Source organism: Rhipicephalus sanguineus, chromosome 10 (assembly GCF_013339695.2).
Source record: "Rhipicephalus sanguineus isolate Rsan-2018 chromosome 10, BIME_Rsan_1.4, whole genome shotgun sequence".
NCBI classification, from domain to species: domain Eukaryota; kingdom Metazoa; phylum Arthropoda; class Arachnida; order Ixodida; family Ixodidae; genus Rhipicephalus; species Rhipicephalus sanguineus.
In genome coordinates this window covers 46931797-46957820 of record NC_051185.1, presented here as the reverse complement: position 1 = coordinate 46957820, position 26024 = coordinate 46931797, and the positions used below count along the sequence as shown (strand labels likewise).

The window sequence follows — 26024 nt, the reverse complement described above, 5'->3', positions numbered from 1 at the left end:
TTGGCCCCCGCGTGATTTACAGCCACAGTGAACTGCCTCACTGGCATACATTCGCACGAGTGCTAGATACAGTGTACAACGTTATTATTTGCTCGCCGGTTAACCAAAAACGTGGTTGCAAATCGTGGCACGTCATCGCACGGACTTGTCACGCTACTACCAGGCAAGCAAGGACCCTCAAAAACAACGCGGGGTTTCGCAACACCTCGTCGGGTTTGTTGGCCGCTGATGCCTGCGATACGCTCGTGCACGTTGTTGCCCGCAGGCATGGCTACGTGAAACTACGAAAATAAGTAACTGCCGTGTCCGAGGTTGCTGTGCCCGGTTACCCAGGCCGGCAGGTCGTTGCGGGTAGGTAAAATTCACGCGAAGCGTCCGTGTATTTAACGAGACAACAGAGCGAGCGGCGCGTTCGTGCGACTGCTTTCCTTGGCAAGCGTTGTGAATGCGAGACTTCGGCGGCTGCCGATTTCCAGCGTCATGGCAACTGTTGCGTCTGCGCTCTGCGCTCGCTCTGCTGTACGCGAAGTACGCGTAAGCAAAGTCAAGCGTAAGGTCTCAATGCTTATCTGTCAGTACAACCACCGACCTTGCTTCTTGCATCTACAGATGACCTCAAACCTGAATGTCGCGTACGGGATAACTAGACTGCACGTCGAGGGACGTCATGCCCTGCGCTGCGTGTTACGTAGCTATCGTGTTTATGCGCTTTATACCAGCTGTTATGTAGCGCTCAGATTGTGCTCGCTGTGCAGGAAGTGAGAAAAGTTGCACCGCCAGTATTAGGAGGCGTCAGTATCGCATACATGACATGCTTAAGCGTAGTTCGAGCTGGAGAGAATCCACAAGCCGCCGCAGCGGTTGCCAAACAAGTAGTGCATGCAAGACTCGGAAATTGCGATCGCTTAGCCATCGATTGCGCAACGCAGATTTGACACAGTTTGCACAACTCTCGCGCCCGCCGCCTCCACTCCCTGTGACACTGTGAAACCTTATCTGATGACGTGCGCCGTTCTCACCTGAAAAAAAGCAGTGCCGACGGGCGGTAATTGCGACGAGAAGCGGTGGGCGCGCGAGGAGCAGCGGAACGTTGTGCTCGGTGGTGCCTGCGGCGTGCAACACGCGGCTCTTGCAATGACTAGCGCTCATTGTAATTTACGACGTCCACAGCTGCGCTGCCCATAAATCGCAGTACTGCGCACTCGCGCGCCTGTCGCTTATTCGCTCGGGCGCGTCTCGAGTCACGATACCGTGAAAAGAGCGGCCCACAACCTGCAGTGCGCCCCCCCCTCCACCCCCCCCCCCCCCCTTTCGTCCTTTATGTGCTTTTATAGCGCGCGCGTTGTGCATGCAGCCATGGCGCAGGTTGCATGCGTCTTCGGCGGCACTCGCGGAATTGGGCTGGCCGTGGCACAACGCTTCCTGAGAGCGGGCAGCCCTGTGGCCGTGTTCTCTCGAGACCAGAAGAACGTGCAGGAGGCCCTCAAAGAACTAGCATCGGTACGCCGTACTTGCAACGGTGGCATGCACGCTGTACACGTTGTTTGTCATTCGACACTTCTTGTCAGTTGCAGACATTAACGAATCGTCATGCCTGAACTGTCTCTGACGTTGACTCGAGTCTTCACTAAACGGTTCTTGTCAACGTACCAACACCTGCGGAGTCATATTTAGATATAGACCCTGCGTAAACGAAACGGGATGTGAAACGAGGGCTGATTTGTCTCGAATGGCTGGCTTTCTGAGCGCAAGGAACGACGAGTACACAAGATAGAAACACGCGCCCGGGTGTGTCCTGTGTGTCTGTCTTGTGTCCTTTTCGTTTCTCACGCCCAGAAAACCAGCCATTCAAGATGCACCAACAAGCCCACTTCAACACTCTAGTTGATTTGTCTCGTTGCTTGTATTGCATCTTTTCAAGCTCATTCGACTTCAAGATGCAGAATCGTCTAGTTCAAAACTACACGCTTCACGCTGTTGGTCACGGATAACGCTACGTGTCCAGTACAGCTCAATCCATACGGCGTAGAGCGTAAAACCATTTATGTCATCACTGAAGCTCTCAGTCTTGAGAAAGTACCGCGAAGCTCATATTTCCAAATTCAACCTTTAGATATGTTACCAGTGCTTAGACACCTCAGCATATGTTGTATATAAGTGCTTAGACAGCTCAGCATATGTTGCCACAATGGACCACACACAATCACATATGATTTGTGTAAACAGCAGGTAATTTTGTTAGCCTTCACGGGCCTAAAAACACATACTTGCACTGTTTGCAAAGGAGATCATAAGTTAGGGACATGACTTAGTAACTTTGTGAGCTCATTCTGTCACTAAAACACTCCAGCATTCAACATTCCATCGTGCAACATCCCTCTATTGTGTGTGAAGCTTGAGCAGAAAAGAAAAGACCAGGCACATTACTTCTAACACCTTTTGTTTTCCGTTTTCAGAAAATTGTTGTGATAAATTGCTGGACACGTTAGTCTGTGCTGCCAGGTGTTTTTCAACTTCCATATGGAAACTGATAACTTGAGATGCATAAGTATGGATGTGAATGGAAAACAGTGCATGGAAACTGATGTGAAGTGTGAACCTATTAAGCACGTTGAGGCTCGCACTATACGCTTGAAGCTTGCTGCAGTCATGATTAAGTGATGGTTAGATACGATCAGAAATTAACCAGTCAAAAGTGACTGAGAGAGATCTTTTTAACCCATGAACAGTGATGGAAGTGCTGCTCCAATTGCTCTAAACTGCTCCAAATGAGAAATGCTGCTACGTGCTGGTCCATACTGTGATTTTTGTGAGTAACTGCTCCGAAATGGCACTGCAAAAATTTAGACGAGAAACTCTAACCATGTGACCAACTTTGAAGCTCTAAAGAAACCGATAACAGTCTGTATACTATTATCTTAGTATGCTACTAGTATGCAGCTCTATTGGCTCTGATCTCATTTATGCAACAAGAACTGGCGTATCAAGCATATAGCTCATTTAGCTGTCCGTTTTTTTCTTTTTTTCAAATTGACATGCAGGCTATTTTGGTGAAATGTGAAAATGAGAGATTGCTTTGATCTCACACCGTTTTATCAACTGCTGCTTTGGCAACAGTTATATGTGACTGTGCTTACCAGTTTTACCAGTTTGGCCTCATTTCTGTCACAGATACTGGTATTTTAACTACATAGCTCACATCACGGCACATTCGATAAACATCTTTTTACTTGTTCCTTTCTTGTAATTTACATTGATAGTTGTCCATGAAATATTTTTCGTGATAAATATTAATAGATGCTTCGGCAATGCTTTGAATGCTAGGACTTGTATGGCATATTTTGCCATCTGCTTTAAAAAACGCCAATAGCTGCTCAAAACTAACATTTTCCCGCTCCGAAAATGCTTATGGCTGCTCCAAGACGGTCATATTTCTGCTCCAAAATCTGCTTCAAAAAGTAAGAAGTCACTTCCATCACTGCATGAAGTATCGAAGAGAGAAAGAAAGGGTTTACGTTGTACCCATAGAAGGGCAAGAGTCGCAAAGAGAACACGAGATGAAAGAAAACGCAAGTGAGTGTCTGGGAGCACTGTGGCAGGTATAGTTAAATGGTGGTGGAAATACAGACGGGTCCAGTGTTAAAGGGAACACTTGCATGCCGGACGTATCCGGATTCCGTTCTCTCGCAAAAGCATAGTGGCTTCGATTTTCATAATACTACTGGTGGTTGACTGTTCTGACTCATTTTGACAGACTAGTGTCACGTACAAATATTTCCACATCAACTTACCGTTAGGGGGCCAACAATGTGAAAGGTGCTAATCCAAGTGTTCCCTTTAACAGTGGACCGGACTGTACATAATCACTCAGTAATTGAGGCTGAATTATGGCTATGAGGGCATTAGTGATTGTTGCATTTGTAGTGAGGAAGAGAAAGAAGAGCTTCCGCTTCTGTTGTTGCTGTGCGCGCGATCTACCTTCGTGTTCTGCGAGTGCTACCTCGACTGTTTAAGACGTTGCTGTCTCATAATAAATCGTCGTACGACATCTGGTGGAGGTGCTGGGTGCCTTAATCGAAAGTAAGAACACTCGTAGGAAGCATTTATTTGTGTTTGATGTTTGACAATAATAATGTATCTGCTCTGGTTTGGCAAATTGTGAAAGCCTGTCGTATAGCACGAGAAAGACGCATGAGAGTATCAAGGCCATGTTACGTGATGTTTTCTAGAGATGTAACGAAGTTTTGGAATGAGAGTGCAATTTAGAAGGACTCGTATTTTCTCAACTGTAATAAGCCATTTGAAGATGAACAGATTTTTGAAAGCCACTCTGCCTTGCTGAACTGCTAAATTACCTAAAAAAAACCTGCGCTGTGAACAGCTGGCATTATTTACAATTTGATGTAAGCTGGTATGTCAATAGACGCAAGTGTGGCCCCGTTACACAGCTGCCGTTTCAAGTGCTGATTGAAGGTTATTCCCATTTTGTACGGAATGTTCTGCTATGGACGTTTTTATACCTCTCAGTAATGTGGGGAATCTGTGTGCTACTTAAAAGCTAACATATGCGATAGTGTTTTCACTGTGTTTGTGCTTGTCAGCTATGTTAGTGCATGTACAAGGTCAAGAAAAAAAATACATTGCACCCTCATCATTGCAAATAGCCAACTGTTACACATTGTTGCTGTCTGAATAACACATACAGTCTACGTGAGAGGCACGCAAAATTAATTCACTTTCGCGACTGGGAAGTAATTTTACAGCAGAGATGTTGTGCTCGAGGTCGGCTGTGTGTCGTAGATATAAAATTGTAATCATTATGAATCATAGACGCAGAAGGGAAGAGAAAGAGAGAAAAAGATAGAAAGACAGCAAAATAAATAGAGATAGAAAGAAACAGGCACAAAAAAAGGGTAGAAAAAAAAGGAGCAAGCACAGTCATGCAAGCTGCGCTAATTTTTTTATAACAACAAAGATGCTCTGTTGTCACAGCTGTTATATAATTTTGCCAACCCCAATTTGTTCTGTAGATAAACAGATCTTTTTTTTTTTTTAGTTTTTCTTTTCTCTTACTCTTTCACATAGGGCACCAGCAGGAATTAGGTTACAAACTGTGTTGTTGACAAGAGACGATTATTGGTTTTTCTGAAATTGTAGATAGGTTTTCGGAAATGGAGGGGATACATTGTAAGAAGCTTTTTTTCTTACAATCTCTACTTTTTCCGAAAGAGAAAGCATGCACAATGTCGCATTCGCATGCCACCACGCTCTCTGTTACCTCGACTTGTGCCGTCCTTAACCGAACTTGCTTGAACGATTTTGGCAGCCTCACTGCGCCTTTTCTTCTGCAACCTTCCTTTTCAGCTGGCCTTGTTCTTTTGTCGGCTTACTGGCTGATGAGATGACCTACCTGTTCATTCTACTAAACCGTGAAAACAAAATAAAACTAGATAAGGACATGTAGCGCACTTACGCAGGCTACAAGAATCCTACCAGAATAAGACGATGATGACGAAGCAAGCAGCACGAGACGGTCTCGCGTGTTCTTGTTCGCGTCTGTGTAAATGGTTCCAGACGAAATACACAATTTGTGGTCTCACAGCGTCGACATCTGTCTGCCTGTTTCCACGGACTCAATCATCTCATTCCTTCATGCAGGGGCATAGCCATAAATTTTTTTCAGTGTGGTTTAACCACCCTTTATGTATATTTTTCCATGTGTGTATGTGTGTGTGTATGTATACACATGCAAAACTGAAAAATTGGAAGTGGGGTTAACCCCCCTCCCAGGCTATGCCAGTGTCTTCATGGTTTCTCCAAACTAAGCTGCTACAAAACCACACCATTTTCACACACTCTTTCAGGAACCTGGTGTTGTGCACGGACGTAAATGTGATGTCCGCAACGAAGCGAGCGTGCGAGAGGCCCTGGCTTGGGCCGAAGATCAGGTCGGTCCCGTACACTACCTCGTGACTGCAGCTGGCGTTGGCCTCGACCGGCTGCTCGCCCAGACGAGCGAGGCCGAGATGCGGAACCTATTTGACACCAACGTCATTGGCACGCTGTTCTGCACCAAAGCTGCCCTAAAGGCTGGCATGCTGCGCCGCCGACAGGTGAGAACAACCTCCGTTAGCCTGCTCTGACTTCTCGTCCAAGCATAGTGATTAAGTGGTAACTGCAACTTTGGCCCAGTGGGTAGTGTGATGGCCAGCATGGTTGTGGTTGTGTCATTATGCACATTATGTGTTCTGCCCGCCTAACAGTGTTCCCGCCATGGTACACACAGGCGTGCGCATGGAAGGGCAGGCGGGGGTGCAAAGTGTTCCCAATGCTTTTACTCAGCTGCTGCGCCATCACTGCTTAAAGAGCAGGGTTACGACCATGCAGGTTTTCTACGCTAATGTTGGCCGAAGGCCCCTGATGTTGCAGTCCAAGAACTGTTTACTTCCCATCTTTATTCCCATAAAGCCAGGGGCCGAAGGCAGGCCATTGCGAGAAACACGTCATCGCGTCATTTTCATTTGTACATCCATTGTGAAGCATGTTGTCTTTCGGACTCGACCAACAGGAGGAAGGGGGAGGGAGGGGGGGTTATGAAGCTTCGCCCTCTCCGCCCTCTAATGAGGCAACCTGCGCACGCGTATGGCCATACGCAAATTGCTATGTAAGATTTGTGCAAACAGCTCCCCTCCAGGCTGGTGTGTCGAATTCCAGGTGTATGTTGCCTGGAAGAATGTCACACAGACCCTTCTATGCTTGCTGTCAAGAGAAAAAAAAAACGAATAGTAATTTCAAGTTCACTTTATTTCGCGAGAAACAGTCCTGATGGCTTGCCTGTGCTAAAAGCTGTAATGAAGCTTGTTATCGGGCTGTCTCGTTTCTTGAATAATAAACGAAACTCAAATCACAATGCAGTCATTGGTCACGGAATCTGAGCTGACACACAACTCTAAAAAAAAAAAAAAGAAGGTATCTCTCTGTATTATGCCAGTAGTTGCCTTTCACAGTTGTCTTCCCAGTACCGCCATTCTTGTGACCCCAGAAATCACTCTGAAACTGGCTGCCAGTTTTTCTTGCTGATTGCCTAGCATGGTCCTGTACCTTTCTTACTGCACTGCACGCGAAATACAGCCCATTTCTTAACTATGACCTTTGCGTAAATTTGTTCATTCAGTTTAGAAGCTTGAATGCGGCCGACCACACGTAGTTTGCTCTGGTAGACCAGTTACTGTTGGGGTTTGTTTTCCAGAACATGAAACTGGCTATTGCCTATTAAATCTCTGTACCCTCCTTTAAAGATAAGAGTGATCAGTAAATGCGAGCATTATTCATTTTCTTTACTACACTGCTAAACATATTCAGTGAGTGATCTGAAATTAGACCCTCCTAGCAACTTCTGATGCAGACATGCATTCTCCAGGCGTGCTTTGCACAGTAAGACCTCTAGTTAGGATATTGACAAATGAAATAAGACGCTTCAATGACGATCATGGATCTCCAGGGTTCCATTGTCAACGTGGGCAGTGTGGTTGGTGAACGAGGCAACGTTGGCCAGACTGTCTACTCTTCCAGCAAGGCTGCTCTGGTGGGCCTGACCCGCTCGTTGGCCAAAGAAGTCGCCTCTCGGAACATCAGGGTCAACATGATTCAGCCCGGTGCGTATATCCTCTCCTGACTGAAGTGGGAAAGCTTTCAAAATCAGTTTAAGGCAGACAGTTGGGCTAGTTGATGTCGAGAACAGCATGACATGGCTTCTGTATTTACTCTATTGTGATGTGACCACGGCTGTAATGGGAGGGGTGACTTTTCATCGCATCCAGGAAGAAAAAAAGTAGTTTTGGTATTCGATTGTAACGCGAGGGTCGACTTCAGATAGCATAAATCTGGAAAAAAAAGTCGCGTTACATTCAAGTAAATACGGTGCTAGCGTAAAAGGAGACGGGGATGAGAAGGAGAAGATTCGTCGTCCCGTGTTTCTTCTGCTCGTCCTTGTCTTCTTTTACGCTAGTTACCATGTCATACTTTCAAAATCCTCATCAAATCCCAGCAGCTTCATAGCTGGCAGGGATGCCTTGTGGATTATGGGTGCAAAGTAAAGTTGTGTATAAGGGACAGATTGAGTTTCCATACCACGAAACTGAAGCACGTTGCCCATACCTAGAGGGATACTAAAAAGAAAAATGATTCTGTTTTATGGGTAAAGTAGTACTATTCTACAATTCCAGGAATGCCACTTTTACTGCAAGAAGATGCTTTGTAAACCGTTAAAGGGAACAGTGAGGAATACAGCTGAAATGCTGCCTCAAATTTTCCGCACCTATTCACTGTGATGTTAATGATCTTTATTGTTCCAACAAGAACTTGATTAATTGGTTTTGAATAAAAATTGGCCCATTGTGTTCTAATGGAGCCAAAGATTGAATACAGCAAGTATCGTAAATTTTCACTGTGCCAGCTCGGCCCAAAGGTAAAAAAAAAGGCATTCTGCAATTCAGATGGTTACTCTAATGCAGTGGGGTCACAGTTTGAGTGCGCAGTTCAGATAAAGGGACTTTTGCCTTCATTTTACCTTTAAACAGTCCTTCGTTTCTCTTAAACTTACCGAAAAAAGAATTTACAAAAGCTGTTGGTCTAAACCGACGTACTAGTAATCGAAAGTGAATACAGTCGAACCCCTCGATAAATAAATCGCCGGGCAAGTGATTTTTGTTCGTTCTCGTGAGAATTTTGTTGTCACGAAAATGGAAAAATTCACACCAGTTACTCCGTACAACCGAAATTTATTTAAAGGAGCCACTGATCTTGCTCTGTTTCACGTTGTTTTGAAAGAGCTTGATGGCTCGAGCCTAGCAGCTTAGTAAGCTTTGCATAGCTTCGCCGTCGTCGTCGTGGGTGCTGAGAAAAGTGCGAATGATGCCAAAAGCAGCAAGAACTTCGCACGAACTTGCCTTTCTTGCGCTTTGCTGCTTTCCTCACTCTCGTCGTCACTCTCATATTCTTTGCGCATACTTTCGATGAAGGCGTTGTCGCTGTAGTGTTCGTTCACGATCAGGTCGGTGTCGGCACAAAAAAAGTCCTGCAGTTCAACAGTGTCTGGTATCGCACCATCGAAATGGCGAAGCGTGTCCCGTGCTTCAGCCAGTGGCTGCAGGTCATCGCTGCTTGCAGAAGAAACACCCGGTTCCATCTCCGAAATTTTTGAACTTCTGGGTTCCCAACTAGCTCATAGGTTGAAAAAAATGTTGCGGTTCATTACCAGAAACTTTCGTTCTTGCGGGAGGGCTTTTTAAAATATCTTCGCTCTCGAAAGGGAGCAAGTGCATTGAACTCTATGGAGGTTCGCCAGGGACGCCAGATTTCTTCGTTGCCGCGGGAATTTCGTTCTTGAGGACTTTCGTTATTGAGGGGTTCAACTGTAATGCATACAGCCATCGTGTGATGACTTTTGTGGGCCCTGGTATTTCACAGTTAATCTGTCCCGGAATTTCACAGCCGCTTTAAAAAAAACATATAATAACGAAATTTATTATGTGATGATCGTTAATTCAAAGGGTGCATGCAATATTTTGTCTTGATAAACTATTCTACGTACATAGATTTGTGTATGTATGCTTATATGTGTGCGTATATATGTGTATTTGAAAATTATTCTGTCTTCTGTATTTTCGATAAGCACCACATGTAAGTATTTATCTTCGTTATATATATAACATAAATGTTGCTTTATGTTTGCTCGTTTTAGACCTTTATTATGTGCGTGCTTTTTCTTCTGTCTTTTGCTTTCACTTCATTACATAATGTTTTATGTAATGGATCCGTTACTAGCCTACCTGACTAAGGATCCAGATGCTTTCACAATAAAATACATTCATTTCATTTCATTACTGTTTATCTCTGGTGTTCCTTTGACCTGCAGAATGTAACTGTTGAGAAAATGACACCGGGTATCATTCTCAGACGTATCTCGACACGCCCTTGTGGCAGCTGTTCCGTCCTTCCCACTAATACAGTCGACGTCCGATTTCCCGGACCCTCAAGGGACCGCGAAAACGTCCGGAAAATCGGGCAGTCCGGAAAAACGAATGCACGTGAAAACGCACATTTTTGGTAGGTATTTTTCGCTGACGGAGAGGGTCACAGCCGGAGTACATGATTCCCATAGCAATTCAGCCAATGCATTGTTTAGGTGGCTCTGAAAAGAGCCGTTTATAAAAAAAAATACGACGTGGCCGGCACTACCTCATAGGTCAGCACTTGGGCGCAAAGAAGTCGCTTATTTTCTTTTGCACGGTCCGCTTGCCCGCGATTATGTCTGCCTCAATTTCAGTCAACGTCATGTTGCCGCTGTACACCAATGACAGTGTCATCAGTGCTCGCGTCAACTCCGTGTTCGTTGGCTGTGTAGGAGCTGGCTCTTCGTTCTCGGTGTCGGAGTCATCGGAATCCTCCGTAACTTGATGAATGATTTCGTCATCGGTCAACTCCGCACATAGCTCGAGGTCTTTGTCAGCATCGGCGAAGCCCTCAAGGGTTATCTCGGCTGGAATCAACACGCCGCCACCGCGCAGGTCGTCGAAGGCAACGTCCGCGGATGGCAGTTCGTCATCGTGAGCCTACGGGGTGGCTTTGTGCGCTTCGAAGGCGCGGACGAAGACGAAGGAGCAGTCGGTGCCATTGCTGTAAACGGCGAATCCGCTCGACGAAAAGCGCAGCACGAAACAGCTAGGAACTCGGTGGATGCTGAAGGTCGGGAAACGTGATCACTGAAGGTAGCGCGCAGCAGCAAACGATCAACCGCAGACACGACCGCAGAGCTGGCACAGCTGACAAAACAACACGTGAACGAACACAGTGAGGTTTGGCTTGGCTAAGCTACGGCTGGCAACGGATTGACACGTGCGGTTTTGAGGTTACGGCAGCCGCGGCGCGGTGCGGCGTTGCTGCTGATGCGAGTATGGTGGGTTCAAGGATATGAAAATGAAAACAACCAAAATGGCGGCGTCGGTGGTGACTTTGGGTCGGCGGTTAACAGTAAAAAGTCCGGGAAATCGGATGGCGAAGGCTATAAGCGTCCGGAATTTCGGACTTTTTAATACATTGACTCTACGGGGAACTTGACGGTGCCACAGATGAGTCCGGGAAATCAGTCATGTCCGGAATTTCGGGCGTCCGGGAAATCAGACGTCGACTGTACTGACTTTGTGATCTGACTTTTCCTTTCCCTAAAGTCTACATAGTCTAGTGCCACTCTCTGACCACAATGCTACAGAAATGTTGTTTGTGAAACGCTCTAATGACATACTCCACATTTTTGACACTGATCACATTGCCTGTCATGAAGAAGGTCATAATGCTCTCCTGTGCACTGTCGTTGCAGGATTCAGCATGTGATTGCATCACAGTAAAGCATATTATCGCAAAAAAGAGACAGCGTTTTGTCCTTGTAGTTTTGTTTATTAGCCCTTTTTCTTTTTATACAGCTGGTGGGTTCACATGTTTAGCAAAACGAAATCAGAAATTTTTAACACGAAAGTGTGTTTTATGCCGAGGTCCACCAATACTTCAGTGACGTATTTCCGTCACGGAAATGACGTAGAAAAAATTTACACGATCAGATGGCAAAGAAAAAAAAGTTCCGTCAACGGGCATTGAATCCACGACCGCTCGGTCCGCAACAACACATGCCGAGCACGCTATCCACTGCACCACGTTCACAGACCCTAGAGGCTTTACAAACGCGCCTTTCATATTTACCACACTCCCGGTCGGAGGGATGGTGTTGGCCTCTGGGAGCGGAAAAGCAAAGTAATTCGTCATTACTGTGGCCTCCGCGATTAGCACCTGCAACGCGTTACACGTCCGTCCCATTCGGCGCGTTTTCAATAGAAGTTCAATTTTGTCAGTGCCTTAACACACCGCGAGGTGGCGATCTTAGCCCAAGCATCATAAAAGCGTCGGCCTCGCTCATAGCATCATGCTAATCCAAACCAAAAATAGCTCTGCGACGCGCGCCTGCCTCACCTGGCTGTTACACCGCGTTCCACGCTCGCGCACTCGCCCTGAGAAAAATCGCGGCCGGGCTGCCGGGGCGGCACGACGCGCTTTGCGTTTTCCTCTATTGCGGCCATGGTGTTCAATCACATTTTAACATGCCGCGGGATAGTGACCAAGTTCTGCGTCCAATATGCGACGCTCTTCTGGCTATCACGCCTCTTTCTCTAATTACGCTTTCACCGTTAACTACTACAGCTACCACAAGGTTTTGTGTAATCATTTAGCATGGACGTTAGTCGTGGGGATGGAGATGTACCACCATTCATCAAAGTGGCTGGATCCACGTTAAACGGTGCTATAGCTGCCAGACATCAATATACATTGTGCAAACCCTCTTATATCGATGTACAGTAAACATTCAGTTACTTCTGTATGGGCCCGCTTTACTTTCGTGTTATTTCGATTCCTATGACGGAGGGATCAGCCATCTTTTTTCGCTCATTTCTTTTTCTGGAACCGTTAAACCACAAACATAATGAACGAAGACGTAACAGATTTTTTAATGTAATAAAGTGCGACTGAAGTACAACTGCAATACTTATATTCTTATTTAGCAAGCATCGTGCCAGCTGTGCACAATGAACACCTAGTTTCTCTGACTCTCTTGGGACTGAAATATCATCAGGTAAATCAGGTGATTTACCGAACGCATGTCTTTTTACTTCGTTCAAGCCGAAGTTGCAGCAGCTACGTCATTTGCAAGCTTGAAAGCCTACCAGTGAACTTATTGGGGTTCTGGCTTCTCCTGAGACGGGAGACTATGGATGCATGCATGTATACCATTAAGGCGCACGTACTGTACGTCCCGTGGCACTTGCGCTTTTCTAGTTTCCGTATGCTTCACCTCAATAAAATGTGTACGCTTCACTGCGTAACATGTATGCAATACGGCAATGCTGACCTTTGAGAACTGCCACAGCTGCAAGTGCAATGTCTTATAAGACTTGCTCCTTCTAGACTGTGAGATAGTCTATGTAGTGGCTGCGATGGCTTGCATTAATGCCGTTTAAGACCTGCAATCATTTGGAAAATGCAAAAAAATTGGATGGCGAAGGGCTTCTACATCTGAAATTTCAGACGCCCCGAAACTTGTGGTTTCGGACATTGTCTTTGTGGTGGTCTGTGATTGCGTTCAAGTCATCAGGCTTGTCCAAAAAGTGGAGGTGCCTGCGAAAACACGTTCGACCGTGGCATTCACAATTTGTGCAGCACAGCATAATACACCGGTAGATAAATGAGTTTACATCACTGTTCCCTGCCATTGTGAGAGACTTTTCTCAAGCAGGCAAGATGTCATTTGAAAATCCTGTAAACCATTCTGCGTTCGAAGGTATCTTCTAAAGTATCTTCCAGAGGCACTCCTTTTTCCTTGCTGTGTATCTTTTATGAATGCCTGTTGGCACTACATTCGTGCTGAAATTCATGTAAGACCTTTTTTTTCTTATTCAAAATTGCCGTCAACTTTCAAGGATCCCACACTTTCCATCTTCTTGGTGTTACTGCCACACTTGCAGTGATAACCTCATTACACACTGTGAAATCAGTTGATTGAGCTTTACAGTCATTGAAGAAAACTTGGAAGAGTTTGCTTGGAACTTCACAGCAAGGGCATGCTTGCAGAGGTATCAAAAGTGATGTCTGCAATACGGGGAGCAGTTGTCAGCTTCTACCCTGGTGGCATCATTTGCATGGCCCTGTTGACATCACGACCTGTGAATAGAAGACTGGAAAAGCCTAAAGAGAAGCTAAGAATTGTTTCAGTTAACAGAGGTGGTTCAGAGGCCCCTCTGATTGAATATGCTTACACCAAACTAGTGCACCAAACTATTTTTGCAGCTGTGTCCACCATTACACCAAACTATTGCAGCTGTGTCCACGTAAAGCTTCAGTAAATAGCATTCACTATTTTGATGCCCGCCAACTCGTGATTATGACGAGCTGTTATAAAAGTGATTAAGCAGCATATGCATCTCATTTGTGATGATTTCCAAAAGATAGATAAAATATTTTTCGTAGTAACCACGGGGATGTTAACGTGATTTATCACCTGCCTTGCTATGCTGGGTGATGGGTGAGGAGTGTGGTGTGTACAGTGACCACATGTGCACACACATAACACATACAGTCACACACAAATTCACATATATACACGAAATGAGTCATTCATAATGTTTCATTCACGTGTGTTGTCCTTAAAAACACCAGAAGTGCTTTTGTGTCACTGGTTTTCATGTTACCTGTATAAATACAGTGATTGATGGTTGTTACTGTCAGGCGTTTTTTGGTGTTTCAGATATCTCTCTCATTGAAGGAAAGAAGTGGAAATTTACGGGCTCGTTTCTCTTCATTAGGCACAATATTGATGAGAACTGACAGACAATGATGCCAAGGAAAGTATGGGGGATGTTATTAGTAGTAATTGTAATGCAAATGGGATGAAAGAAAAGTGGACAAAAAGATAACTTGCCACTGGCAGGGACCGAACCTGCGACCTTCGAATAACGCGTCCGATGCTGTACCACTGAACTACGGCGGCGGTCATCCTCCCGTCCACTTTATGGGGTATATATGTGCATTTGAACGTGGGAGCGTCAGTCAGTGTCGCTAGTAGCCATGATGGCGAGTGTGGAACACTCTTTCTCTGCCAGTTGGCGTCAAGTCTGCCAGAACGAGACCCTCGCTATGAACACTCTTTTTCTGCCAGTTGGTGTCAAGTCTGCCAGAACGAGACCCTCGCCATCAAGTGAAGGCATCAAGTTTGCCAGAATGAGACCTTCGCTATGAATGAAGGAAAGAAGTGGACATTTAAGGGCTCGACCTTCACTCACAGCAAGGGTCTCGTTCTGGCAGACTTGATGCCTTCAGGTAGTATGTGAGGGATTATTGGTCAGCTGCCAGCTCGTAATAAGATCATGTGCTACGTGACACCAACTGGCAGAAAAAGAATGTTCCACAATCGCCATCATAGCTAGTAGCGGTGATAACTGACACTCCCACGTTTAAATGCACATATATACCCCATAAAGCCAACGTGGGGGTGACCACCGCTGTAGCTCATTTGGTAGAGCATCAGACACGTTATTCGAAGGTCACAGGTTCAGTCCCTGCCGGCGGCAAGTTATCTTTTCATCCACTTTTCTTTCTTCGCATTTACATTACAATTACTACTAATAACATGCCCTATACTTTTCTTGGCATCACTGTCTGTTAGTTCTCTTAGATATCTCTTTCAGTAACACATGCTTATCCAACGTGCATATAAGGGCATTTTTCGTCCTTAAGTGAACTAGTGTAAGGGTTAAAGTATATTTTTGACAAAGAACAGAGTAATACTTAATATTTACTTGCTGCTGGTTTGGCTGGCACTGTAACATTTTCAATGGCACATGGAATTGCTGACTTTTAGGAGAATTTCATGTTCCTAATATTTGTTAGGTTGCTCAAGTGCTGTTTTTCAATGCAAGCTAAGACACTAGTCAGTGTTGCCAGAATGTTAACATTATTTCCTCAGGCTCTAATCTAGGTACCTTTGAAAGTGCAACTAAATATGCATAATAATATGTAGTGTTGGATTACGAAGGTTCATGGGGGGACATGAAGTTGAACCTCCCATAATGGCTGCCATCACTTTGAAATATTTTCCTCCACGTGTGGTCATTATTCACCCTATAAAGGTTTTACATTTGTGACATGTTCACGATTGTTTCTATCTTGTGGTGACAAGAGGTTACAAGATTGAGGGCAAGGCATGTGCTCATTCTTTGTGACTGCATCTACCAAATTTCACATTAGTCCCTGCACGTTTGGCACCTTGGCACAAGATATGTCGCAGCTCATGGCGGTCTTGAGCTCTGTATAGAGCATGATTCGTAATTTAATCACTGCATAGTCTCATTGCTGCTTGAGCCTCTACTGCCCTTGATATACCTAAAGTACTACATACATTATGCATGCTTTCGTGGCAAAACAAGAAGCACCGATTCTGAACATGAAATGAGTGTAATTCACAGTCACACCAAAGTAAAATTACAAACATGCAGCACCTTTGTTTCAGGTACAAGTCATGCTGCATTTCAATCAGTAGTGCGAAGTGATGAAAGTAATGGTAGGAAAGTTCCTTGTGTGTCATCGACATCGTGCAACAACTAAATTGGCAGTTCGTAAGCATGTAAAAATTTTTAAAAAATAAGTGCTATTTGCTGAACTGAAACATTTATCACGTAAGTATAAATTGAAAAGCACTTTGAAAGCTTGTTGTAAAAATATGCCAGACGTGGGCAGAAAACCTAGTAACACAGGTGACTGCCTATATATTTACATTTAATGCATTTTCGAGTTTTTTTGCCGCATGGTCGGTTCATTAAAAGCGTTTCCTGAAACTGGCTTCTCCACAGTACAACTGCATGTCAGGAAGTGCTTCATTTCAGGATTGATGGCATAGTGTGTACCCTAAGGGGACTTCTCCACAGTAGAAGGTATCTTGCAGGGAAGCTGTCTTTGAGCAATGGAAAGCGTCGACTGCGTGCTCTGCAGAAAGAGCCACCAACATTTTTGTTGCGATAGAATTATATGGACACTGCATGCGCATTGTTGCCGTCATCGTCATGTACCGTATAAAGTCCAAATAAATTAAATTGCCCGGTGCGTTGTATGCTTGTGCAAGTGAAAGTGCACAAATGCTGCCAACAAACACGGCTCAAGCAGAGATGAAACGCGGCGGCCGTCTCCGTCGCGTGAAAGGCGCGTGGAGGGGTGCCGGAGGGGGTTTGATCAAAGCGCCCCACTGTTAAAGGGAACGTTGGAGCGTGTGGCAGCCGCTTGTCGCCACCTCCAGCCGGCGGCTGCAACGATTTCATGCAGGCGCAGTGCGCGCTGCTAGTGGTGCTCTGTCATCGTCCACTATCATCTGCTGCCACACTTTGAGCCATCGTGAAGCGAACCGTTTACACGACGATGATGCAACGAAAGAGAGCCGCACATGGTGCTCAACGTGCCTGCGTGAAACTCGTAGCAGCCGCCGGCTCGCGGTGGTGCCGAGCGGCCGCCACGCTCTCCGATGTTCCCTTTAACAGTGGACCACCGTGTACGTGCTGTGCTCTCACTGTTTACTTCGCATTGAGGGACAAACACCATGAAAACCGATTCGGTTCTGGAGCGGCCGTATGTCCCTTACGCCAGCATTTCGTAGAGTTCCTCAGTGCACGCGTCTGCTCGAGGGCCGGAACGTGCCATTCAAAAATTCTTGCTTAGCGATAAAGTTAAAAGTGCTTATGCATGCGCTGAATTCTCCGGATAACACTGCACCACATTTTTATGCTATTCTTTGATAAGCAGTTTTAACGCGATAGCATTAAAGAGCTCGTTTCACAGAAACTCCGGTGTCAGCATCGGTGTCGTTTGTTGTGAGCGAAAAATCGTCATCTTGTCCGTGACTGAAAAACCGAAAAAGATGCAAATAAAATAAATAATAAACGCTTCGGATCAAGTGAGAATCGAATTCAGGCCATCTGCGTGCCAAGCAGGTGTTCTACCACAGAGCTACGCTACTGCTTGAAACTGCTTCAGAAAAAAACACTATATGAATGTCATGTAGTGAAAAGAGTCTCCTTAACGCATGTAATGTTGCGTGGCAGAAGCGTAGAATCACACCAGGCAGCAAAACATGCGAGTTGTGCAATGAGTGGGTGTTTTAAAGGCCCACCCATTACAAAGTGCTCAGACATATTTAATCATCATGAGCTGCGAAAGCATGAATGAAGTGAGCAGCTGCGTAGGTTTGTTGTTGCCTTACGGACACGTAGTGGTCCCTTCGCTGATGCGCGAAACGAAGAATTATGGCGTAGTGGGCACTTAACAACTGTACTTGCAGTAGGCATTCTAGGATAGTTTGAAATGGCCAATGTTAAGCACACAGTTGTTCGTTTCCTCATGGCACAGTTGAGGCATGCACCGAGAACCAAAGCCAGGCTAGCAATTGAGAAGGCAATGCACACGGGGCCCCGATTACGCTGTTGCATTCTACTCTTGAAGGTGAAGCTCAAGCGTCGTCCAAGTTTTATCCTTCTGTTTTGATATTTTTTCCTGCTCATATTTTCACTTCTTCCATTGTTCCCCCTGCTTTTTTTAGCGCGGCCTCAGGTGGCGCCTCACATAAGATTAAGGGGGGACGCGGCTTTCGTATCGCGCAAAACGGCAAAAAAATCGATTTTTTGAAAATCACATTTTCAGTTTCTGTAGCCCTTTTTCTATCTGATTCCAAAATATCTTCACCGAAAACCACCTAGAAGCGCTTTAAAAAATTAGTTGCGCGGGCTGAGGTGTCGGAAATTATTGTGGAGATCGCAAAAAAACAGTGCTTTTCAAAAAATTCTTGCTCCGCAACGGTACAACCGGGCGCCGCCATTTTGAGCTCGCCGTAAAGAGCATTTCTTCGTTTTCAAATTCCCCGCCTCAGCTGGCTCCTCGCTTTAAAAACAAGCGCACAAAAAGCACATCTCTGAAGGTCGTTTCGAGGCCTCCGATTGGCCGCGTCCGCCATGTTGCTCCAGCACGCCTCGTCATTGGTCCGATGCTCGCTCCGAGAGGACAGCCGTCTGCTGCTTACGCGTCGCGATGTTACCTGATGTTACGACTGTCGAAAATCGCGCTACTTAGTGACGCGTTCACTCGTTCTGTATGCACGGGTCGACGATAATTTAGAATATGATTACCCTGTAGTTTGACAGCTGCAAGCGGAAGCGCCGTCATCAGTGTACGAGAGACGGTAGCGTGCCGCGCTCGTCGCGAACATCGCAGATGCGCGTCTCGGGTAGTTCAGCTTGTCAGCACTTCGTCCTCCGTGACGAAGAACTTCGCGGGACTACTCTTTGTACTCGCGATCGAACATGACGTGCTTTGAAACATCGGGCACCGCGGCCACGCACACCGCGACCGAGCTTACTGCTCGGAGTCGTGGCTAGGCCTAACTCCGCTTACGGCGCTGGTTTACGAGACAAATCCGAACTTTGCGGGCACGGACATCGCACTAGCGGACAAGCCGCACTGTGCTTCGTCGCAAGCAACAAATCGCATCGTCCGCTGGCTACTCGAAAGTGCGGATGGGCACTTTACGCATCGGCAGCGGACTCCCGGTCAAGCTCGTCGCGCATTGACCGCTCCGAGCAGCGGCTAGCAATTTCGCGCGTCGGCGCCGCAAAATGAGAGACCAAGTACGTTATGCGCCGATTTTTCGTCGCCGCGGCTGAGCACTGCGTATTGTCGCCGAATGCCACCAGCCAGCATATCGTGCGCCGACTTCCCGGACCCCGCGGCCGAGTACATCGGCTTGAAAGAAAGCGCTGGTGACGCAATTTAGGCACGCTTGGATTCGTGCTTGGTATCGCCGCTAGCTCTGATGAATCTTCTAAAATAACGAATGCCTCGCAAATTACCGTTTCCGCGACAGAGTGGATGATGAAACGCATCACAGGCGAGGTTTGCAAATGAGCGTGGCGTGTGTGAAGCAGGGAGTTGAATTTATATCTGACCAACTCGCGTTATTGAATAAACTGCTCAGATATTTGATCCCAGAAATGTTTGCAATAACTGTGTCAATTTTCATCAAAACCTACGAAGGAATAAGAAAGTTGGCACTGAATGCCACGTCCCCCACCTTAATTTTATTTATAAGGCCACTGGAAAGAATGATTTCCGGTACGCATTCATTGTTTGTGATGGAGACAGTGATACTTTCCTCACTCTTTCTGAAGAAAGAACGTACAGATTTATTCCACTGGCTAAAGAAGACTGTATAAATCATGTCAAAGAGAGGATGGGTACAGCTCTCCAACACATGTCAAGAAGCAAGAAGGATCGACTAGGAGGATGGGGCAGCCTGACTCAAGACCTGATTAAAAGACTGACTGGTTGTTATGGCATGGCTATCCGTGACAACATTGGCCTGACGCAGGACTTGACCAAAAGGCTCACCAGCTATTATGGCCTAGCACTGCGAAGCACCACGGACATCAAAGACATGAAGAAAGCAGTGATGGCCACCTTTCATAATGTTTCATCGACAGATGCAGAACCTTATCACGAGCTCTGTCCTTCCGGTGCCCGCAGCTGGTGCAGGCACCGTGCAGCAGAGGCAGAGGGGAAGCCACAACCTCCACACACGTATAACCTGCCCAACAAAGTTGTTGAAGCATTGCGGCCAGTGTACCAACGCCTGTCTGACCCTCAACTGCAGGCTCGTTGCAGTGGCAACAAGACACAAAATGCCGCTGAAAGCCTTCACTCGGTGATTTGGTCACTAATTTCTAAGCAGCAGCATGCCTCCCACTTCACTGTGGAAGTAGCAGTCCATGAGGCAGTTGCAAGGTACAATGCAGGCAACTTTCAAGCTTACACCAAGATTTGTGCTGCAATGGGTGTGCAACCTGGGGCCCTTACCCTCCACAGGGCTGCTAAAAAGACGCTCAGCGAGCAAGGAAGTCATTGCACATGCGTAAAGTGAAGGGGCAGAGACACAAAAGGTTGCCTCTACACAAGGACACCAAGGACTACAGTGCTGGTGCGTTCTAACAAATGCAAACAACTTCGAAAACTTTGATAGGCTTTTTCTCACAAGTGTGTTTTGGACATTGTGCATTGCTCGTGGAAAGAGTAGCACGGGAATGACTGGACCGATTTTGATTCTGTTTCTTTTTCCTGAATCCCTGAACACTGCTTGTGGGTATGACATTCTTCAATTTCTTGTTTATGGCCCAGTTTTTTTTCTAGATGATGATTTGTCCATGACACTGTTTCTGACAATGTGTGTCAGCAGCCATGATGATATCTAAAAAAAAAAAATAGAATTTACTAAACAATTCTGAGAGTGTCATACCTTGTAGTCTTCTTTTGAGTAAAGATCAACACCATTTGCAGCTTCCTGGCATGTTTTGTTACAGCGCTAGGCTTTCCACGAGCAGACCATATAATTGGACCATGTAGCATGATGTAACTTGAGAACTACTCAAAGTATCATGATGAAACTGCATATTTCCCTATACGAGACACTTATTAGTATGCATGCCAAATTTCATTGCTCTAGGTCAACAAACAAAAAAGTTTTTTTTCAATGCCACCTCCCCCCTTAAGCAGTTGTTAGTTTGTGCTCTCCTGTTCGTGTTGCATTTTTTGTGCATTCTGCAAGCGTTTTTTTGTAGTGTCGATGCAGTGCAAAAGTGACCCAACCTTTGCTCAACATGTACCAACCAACCCAAAGGGGTGCTTTACAATAAGGCGTGCACTCATTTCTTTCCAACTGCTCGAGTTTTGGACGTCTTAGCGAGCCATTGGGAGTCCGAAAAGAAATCGGACCTCAACCGTAAATGAATGGAAACGCAACACAGAAGATTCAGTGGCTTTCGCTGCTACACATTTATATTTTTTTCACATTTGTTATGCACTTGCAACCAACAAAACACTTGTGACAATCTTTTTTTTTTTCTCTGGTTTCACAGGTTTCATAGACACTGGCATGACACGCGCGGAACACTTGCAAGCAGTGGTGGGCCGCATCCCCATGCAGCGGCCAGGCCGTGCCGAGGAAGTGGCGCGTGCGGTGCATTTTTTGGCAAGCAGCAGCTACGTGACGGGGCAGGTGCTGCCCGTCGACGGTGGCCTCAGGTTGGCCATGTGAAGAGCCCGAGCACAAGAACGCTCAGGCACACGGGGCGGTGTCAGTGCGCACCAGGGCCGCCCAGGACAGGCCTTGGGACAGCACCAGGGGGAGCAGGAGTTCGGCCCCTTCCCAGGGCCAGGGCTTGCCAAGGTTCGGGCAGCAGCGCGTCGCCTGGCATGGCCCGGTTGCCCACACGGCTGCGAAAACACGCGAGGCAACAATGCTCCTTGGAGTCACAGACACACACACACAACTTTCCAGAAAGAACAGCATACGGAGCAGCTTATAGATGGAGCAGTATTATGTGATTCCTGTCTCATATTCAGGTACATTGTCAGACCCTGAGGCTTGAGTAGACTAGGGTTTGCAGTATTTACACTAAGAAAAGTGTTATGGGGAAATGCAATATGTATGAGCAACCTAAATGTAGTAGATGTGGTATGACATGTTAGCGAGTTTTAGTGCTGCGTGCATAGTATCCATAATGGCGTTGCGCACGTAAGAACACTGCGTTTCGCATAGTACGCATGAGCAGAAGTTCTGCGCCCACGCTTTATGCAAAATGTGGTGCTGTTACGTATGCAACGCTGTTACGGATGCTACGTACGCAGTACTAAAACTCACTATTAGTAGTTGTTTATGTTCACGTTCTTGGAAAACACACCCTCCTTTCCAGAAACCGAATACACAGCACTCTATAGATGGAGCAGTATCACATATCGTTCAGGTACATTGTTGGACCCCAAGGGTTGAGGGGACGGGGTGTTTGTAGTATTTACGTGAAGAAATTATGTGATAGAGGTATGTGCTATGTATGAGCAACCTAAATGTAGTAGCTATAGTTATGACATAGTTTTTTTGTGGTCACATACTCAGAAAACACACCCAACTCTCTAGGAAGAACAGCATACGCAGCAGTGTATAGATGGAGAAGTGTTATGTGACTCCTGTCTCGTATCATACAGGTACATCGCCGGACCCCCAAGGGCTGAGTAGACGGGGTTGTTTGTAGTACTTAAGTGAAGAAACAATGAGATAGAGAAATGTACTGTGTATGTGCAACCTAAATGTGGTAGTTGTAGTTATGACATATTAGTTGTTTATGGTCACATACTCGGAAAACACCGTGGCAGAAGCAGTTCCTATCATTCCATTGAATACACGACAGAGAAGTGAGCACAAGGAAGATCTAAAGGTCTACATGTACACTGCATGGAAAGAAAATGATAAAGTGTGTTGGGAAGACAGTGCAACACAATGCTACAAGGATGTAGGTTCTTGTAGAATGGTTAAATGACTTTTCGGAGAGATTTAATATATTGCAAAGTGGGGAATTTTATTGAAATGTTGTATGTGTTTGGGAGCAATGAATGTTTAAATAGTTTATTTGTGTTTTTGATTCTGCCTTGTCCTGTGGCCCTGGTCAAGCGATACATGTTGACTTTGGTAATATTGCGCAGCAGCCATCGTCTGCTGTCTGAGGGTCACCATGGAGACGCAGGGTGTTCAGATGTTCGTAATGTATGTTCACCGTGTGCTATACAAGATGGCAAGGAGATGGACGGTAGTCGTGCAAGCACATAATAAAGGCACCTTTATGTGCAGTAACGCACGAAACACAGCATTCGCGAACTTCGTTCGCTGGTATCGGAGCTCCACTCTCCAGACTTTGGTGTGATCTCTTTGAAGGCAGGTGAAATAATAAAAGGCCGTGGTTGAACACGGTTAAACCAAGCTTGTTTAACGTAGCAGCAACTACCCGCAGAAAGCATGCCGCGCTGGTGTCACGTTGGCGCCCCCACGCGGCAAGCAGCGGCATGCTATCCACATTTCGTTATGAAACTGTTAAACGCACAAAGACTGGAACAAGAAGACGACACACAAGTGCTCTTTTTGTGTTGCCCAGTTCACATGCGCGCGCTAACAAAGCCTGTTATCATTAGCGCGAAAAAGGATAAAAGGAGACAGAGGAGAGCGTAGAAATAAGAGAGAAACTGATAACCCTGTTCTTAAACATGCGCAGTTACCATTTCAAGAGTGCAGAGGCTATATATATGGCGTTTTTGTGTCGAAATAAATATCAGTTCGAAGTAGCACTCTGTGTGTCGTCTTCTTGTACCCGTATTTGTGCGCTTAACAGTTTCATAATTTCAATGTACCAACTAGCTCGGACCCAGCCTGTGATACACATTTCGTAATTCCGGCGGAGTCACGTGACAGGAGATAGTCTCGAGCCGTGCGCCCTTTGCGGCTTGCCGATCGACGGAGAGGGGTGTGCGGGAGAGGAGAACTAATCGACACAGTGCATTTTCGTTGCTATGATGACGCACGTGCGAGGAGGGAGAGGAAGGAATTGACTGGCTGAGCTTCAATGCCAAATGCATGCACAAAGTGTCGTTTTCTGGGTTTGTACCGGGAAGAGCTGAGCTCATAGGCGTGCGCAAAGGGGGGGGGGGGGCTTAGTCACCTAAAAGGGGGCGGGGGCGCAAAGCCTGCCCCATACATTGACTTAAAGGGGTACCGACACAAAGTTTCGCTGCCGAGATAGTCTGCGGGATCGATTCCCTTGAACATGCGTATAGCATCTGCAAAATATCAACAGCGAATATAGCTCGGAAGATATTTTAAATCAATTTTGAAGTTTGCGTGAGCGATCGACACCGTCGCGCTAATGACACCATCAAAGGTGACCCTCGGTGACCCCCCTACTTGCCTCACGTGACCACACTGCAACAAGTTATAATGACGTCATAGCCGTCATTTTTTTGCCGCGTTCGCTCCAGCAGCCTACTTCTCGGCGGCTGCTCGCGAACCGCGCGGAAGTAGCGTCACGGTTCTGTGTGCTGACGTGATCGAGTGCTGCACCCGCTAGGTGGTGATAGTTGCGCCCGGAGGCTTGTCGTTTTTGAAACCGACACTGACACTGGTCGGTAATGAGGAGCCTGTAATTATCTGTCGCGCGCTGCAGCAAACGATGTTCCCTGTTATGACTAACAGGACCCCAGCAAACATTGCAGCAGAAAAAAAAAACGTGAGGCCAAAATTTTTGTGTCAGTACCCCTTTAATAGTTAGGGGAAGGGGGGCGCTGCGAAGAACGCCCCCCCCCCCCCTGAAGGCGAACCCTGCGCACGCCTATGGCTGTGCTGTCGCTCTAAATATTCGAATTATTATTCGTACTGGACACAAAATTAGCGGAAAAGGTCGGTCGGTAACATTGAACACTTTCGAATGAAAAGAACTTTGCCGATTCGATTCGAGTTTCCGGCAATTTGCGTCCCGCATCCGCCGGCAAAACCCCTGGCGCGAGCCATGCGTTTCACCTTGTGTTTCACCGCTGGCGGATCGCATCGAGTGATGGGATGCGCCAGCGTTTATATTCACCACGTGGAGACGACTTTATAACCGCGTCTCCGATGTCGCGTTGATGCTATATTCGCCTCCCTGCCGCGCGTTACCTCAGTTTACATGCATGCAGTGCGCGTGAAATTCGATATGGGATGCGCCATTTGTTGCACTCACGCGCGACATTGTGACGTCACGTCATCTTATATAAATCTCGCTGCCGCATTTGTGTCGTCGAAGTTGATGAGGTATAGTTTCAGTTTCTCGTAAATAGAGTGCTCTAGCACTACCGGTTTACCGTACGGTAAGTACGGAAATATCCGTCGTGGTTGGCATGAAGCTTCTCATAAACTTTTGAGACGTGCTAGTTACTCTTCCCGTGATGATGAAAGTGGGTCTTGCAGACTAAAAAAGCTGCGTGCCGACAACGACGGTATGATAATTTCGTACTTACCGTACGGTAAACCGGCACTCCTAAAGTACTCCAAAGTCAAAACGAAGGCGCTGTACAGGGGGTCACTTCAGTCGACTAACTAGTAGGGGTGTGCGAATATCAAATTCTTCGAATACGAATCGAATACGAATATCCACCTTCGAATATCGAATCGAATATCGAATATCAAAGGAAAAATGCCTCCACAGTAACAATATTTTATTTAACATGTAGCTATTTGAAAAAAAAAAACATTAACAGCCTGACTGGCAACACAACATACACTGCTATCTCCAGAACACAATGTCCAGGCTAGCACAATGCACATCACAACACAAGCAAATATCACGGCACAATGAAAGTAATGAATACATGTTATCATGAAGAAATATGAGTTGCTCCACATGATCAGGCAGCAGGCGCTCCCTTGTAACAGAGACAACCCCGCCCCCACTGCCACTGAACAGAAGTGGCTGGTATAGGGAGTTACATGGGGCAAAGCTTTGCCAGACTGGGGTATCTGAACAGTCCGCCACCAGTCACAT

At 46.3% G+C, this 26024-nt stretch overlaps 2 protein-coding genes across 5 annotated transcripts in view; one reads left to right on the top strand and one right to left on the bottom strand.

Annotated features, from left to right (window-relative positions):
- Position 1: 1 nt before the first annotated feature.
- On the top strand, positions 2-23087 carry LOC119371811 (carbonyl reductase family member 4). Of its 4 annotated transcripts, none has more exons than XM_037642273.2 (5): positions 2-351; positions 1355-1500; positions 5865-6113; positions 7502-7655; positions 21543-23087. In XM_037642273.2, the coding sequence occupies exons 2-5, from the start codon at positions 1357-1359 to the stop codon at positions 21719-21721; spliced, it is 726 nt and encodes a 241-aa protein (XP_037498201.1). In that variant the 5' UTR covers positions 2-351; positions 1355-1356; the 3' UTR covers positions 21722-23087. The 4 variants fall into 4 exon arrangements, with proteins under 4 accessions (XP_037498201.1, XP_037498198.1, XP_037498200.1 ...); XM_037642270.2 differs by lacking the exon at positions 2-351 and adding an exon at positions 417-550; XM_037642272.2 differs by lacking the exon at positions 2-351 and adding an exon at positions 535-555.
- The window catches only part of LOC119371814 (uncharacterized), a 29565-nt gene continuing 25283 nt past the window's right edge, over positions 21743-26024 (bottom strand). The window contains exon 4 of the mRNA XM_037642276.2: positions 21743-21900. Within this exon, the coding sequence (XP_037498204.1) occupies positions 21743-21900 (158 nt within the window). The remainder of the gene's footprint in view (positions 21901-26024) is intronic.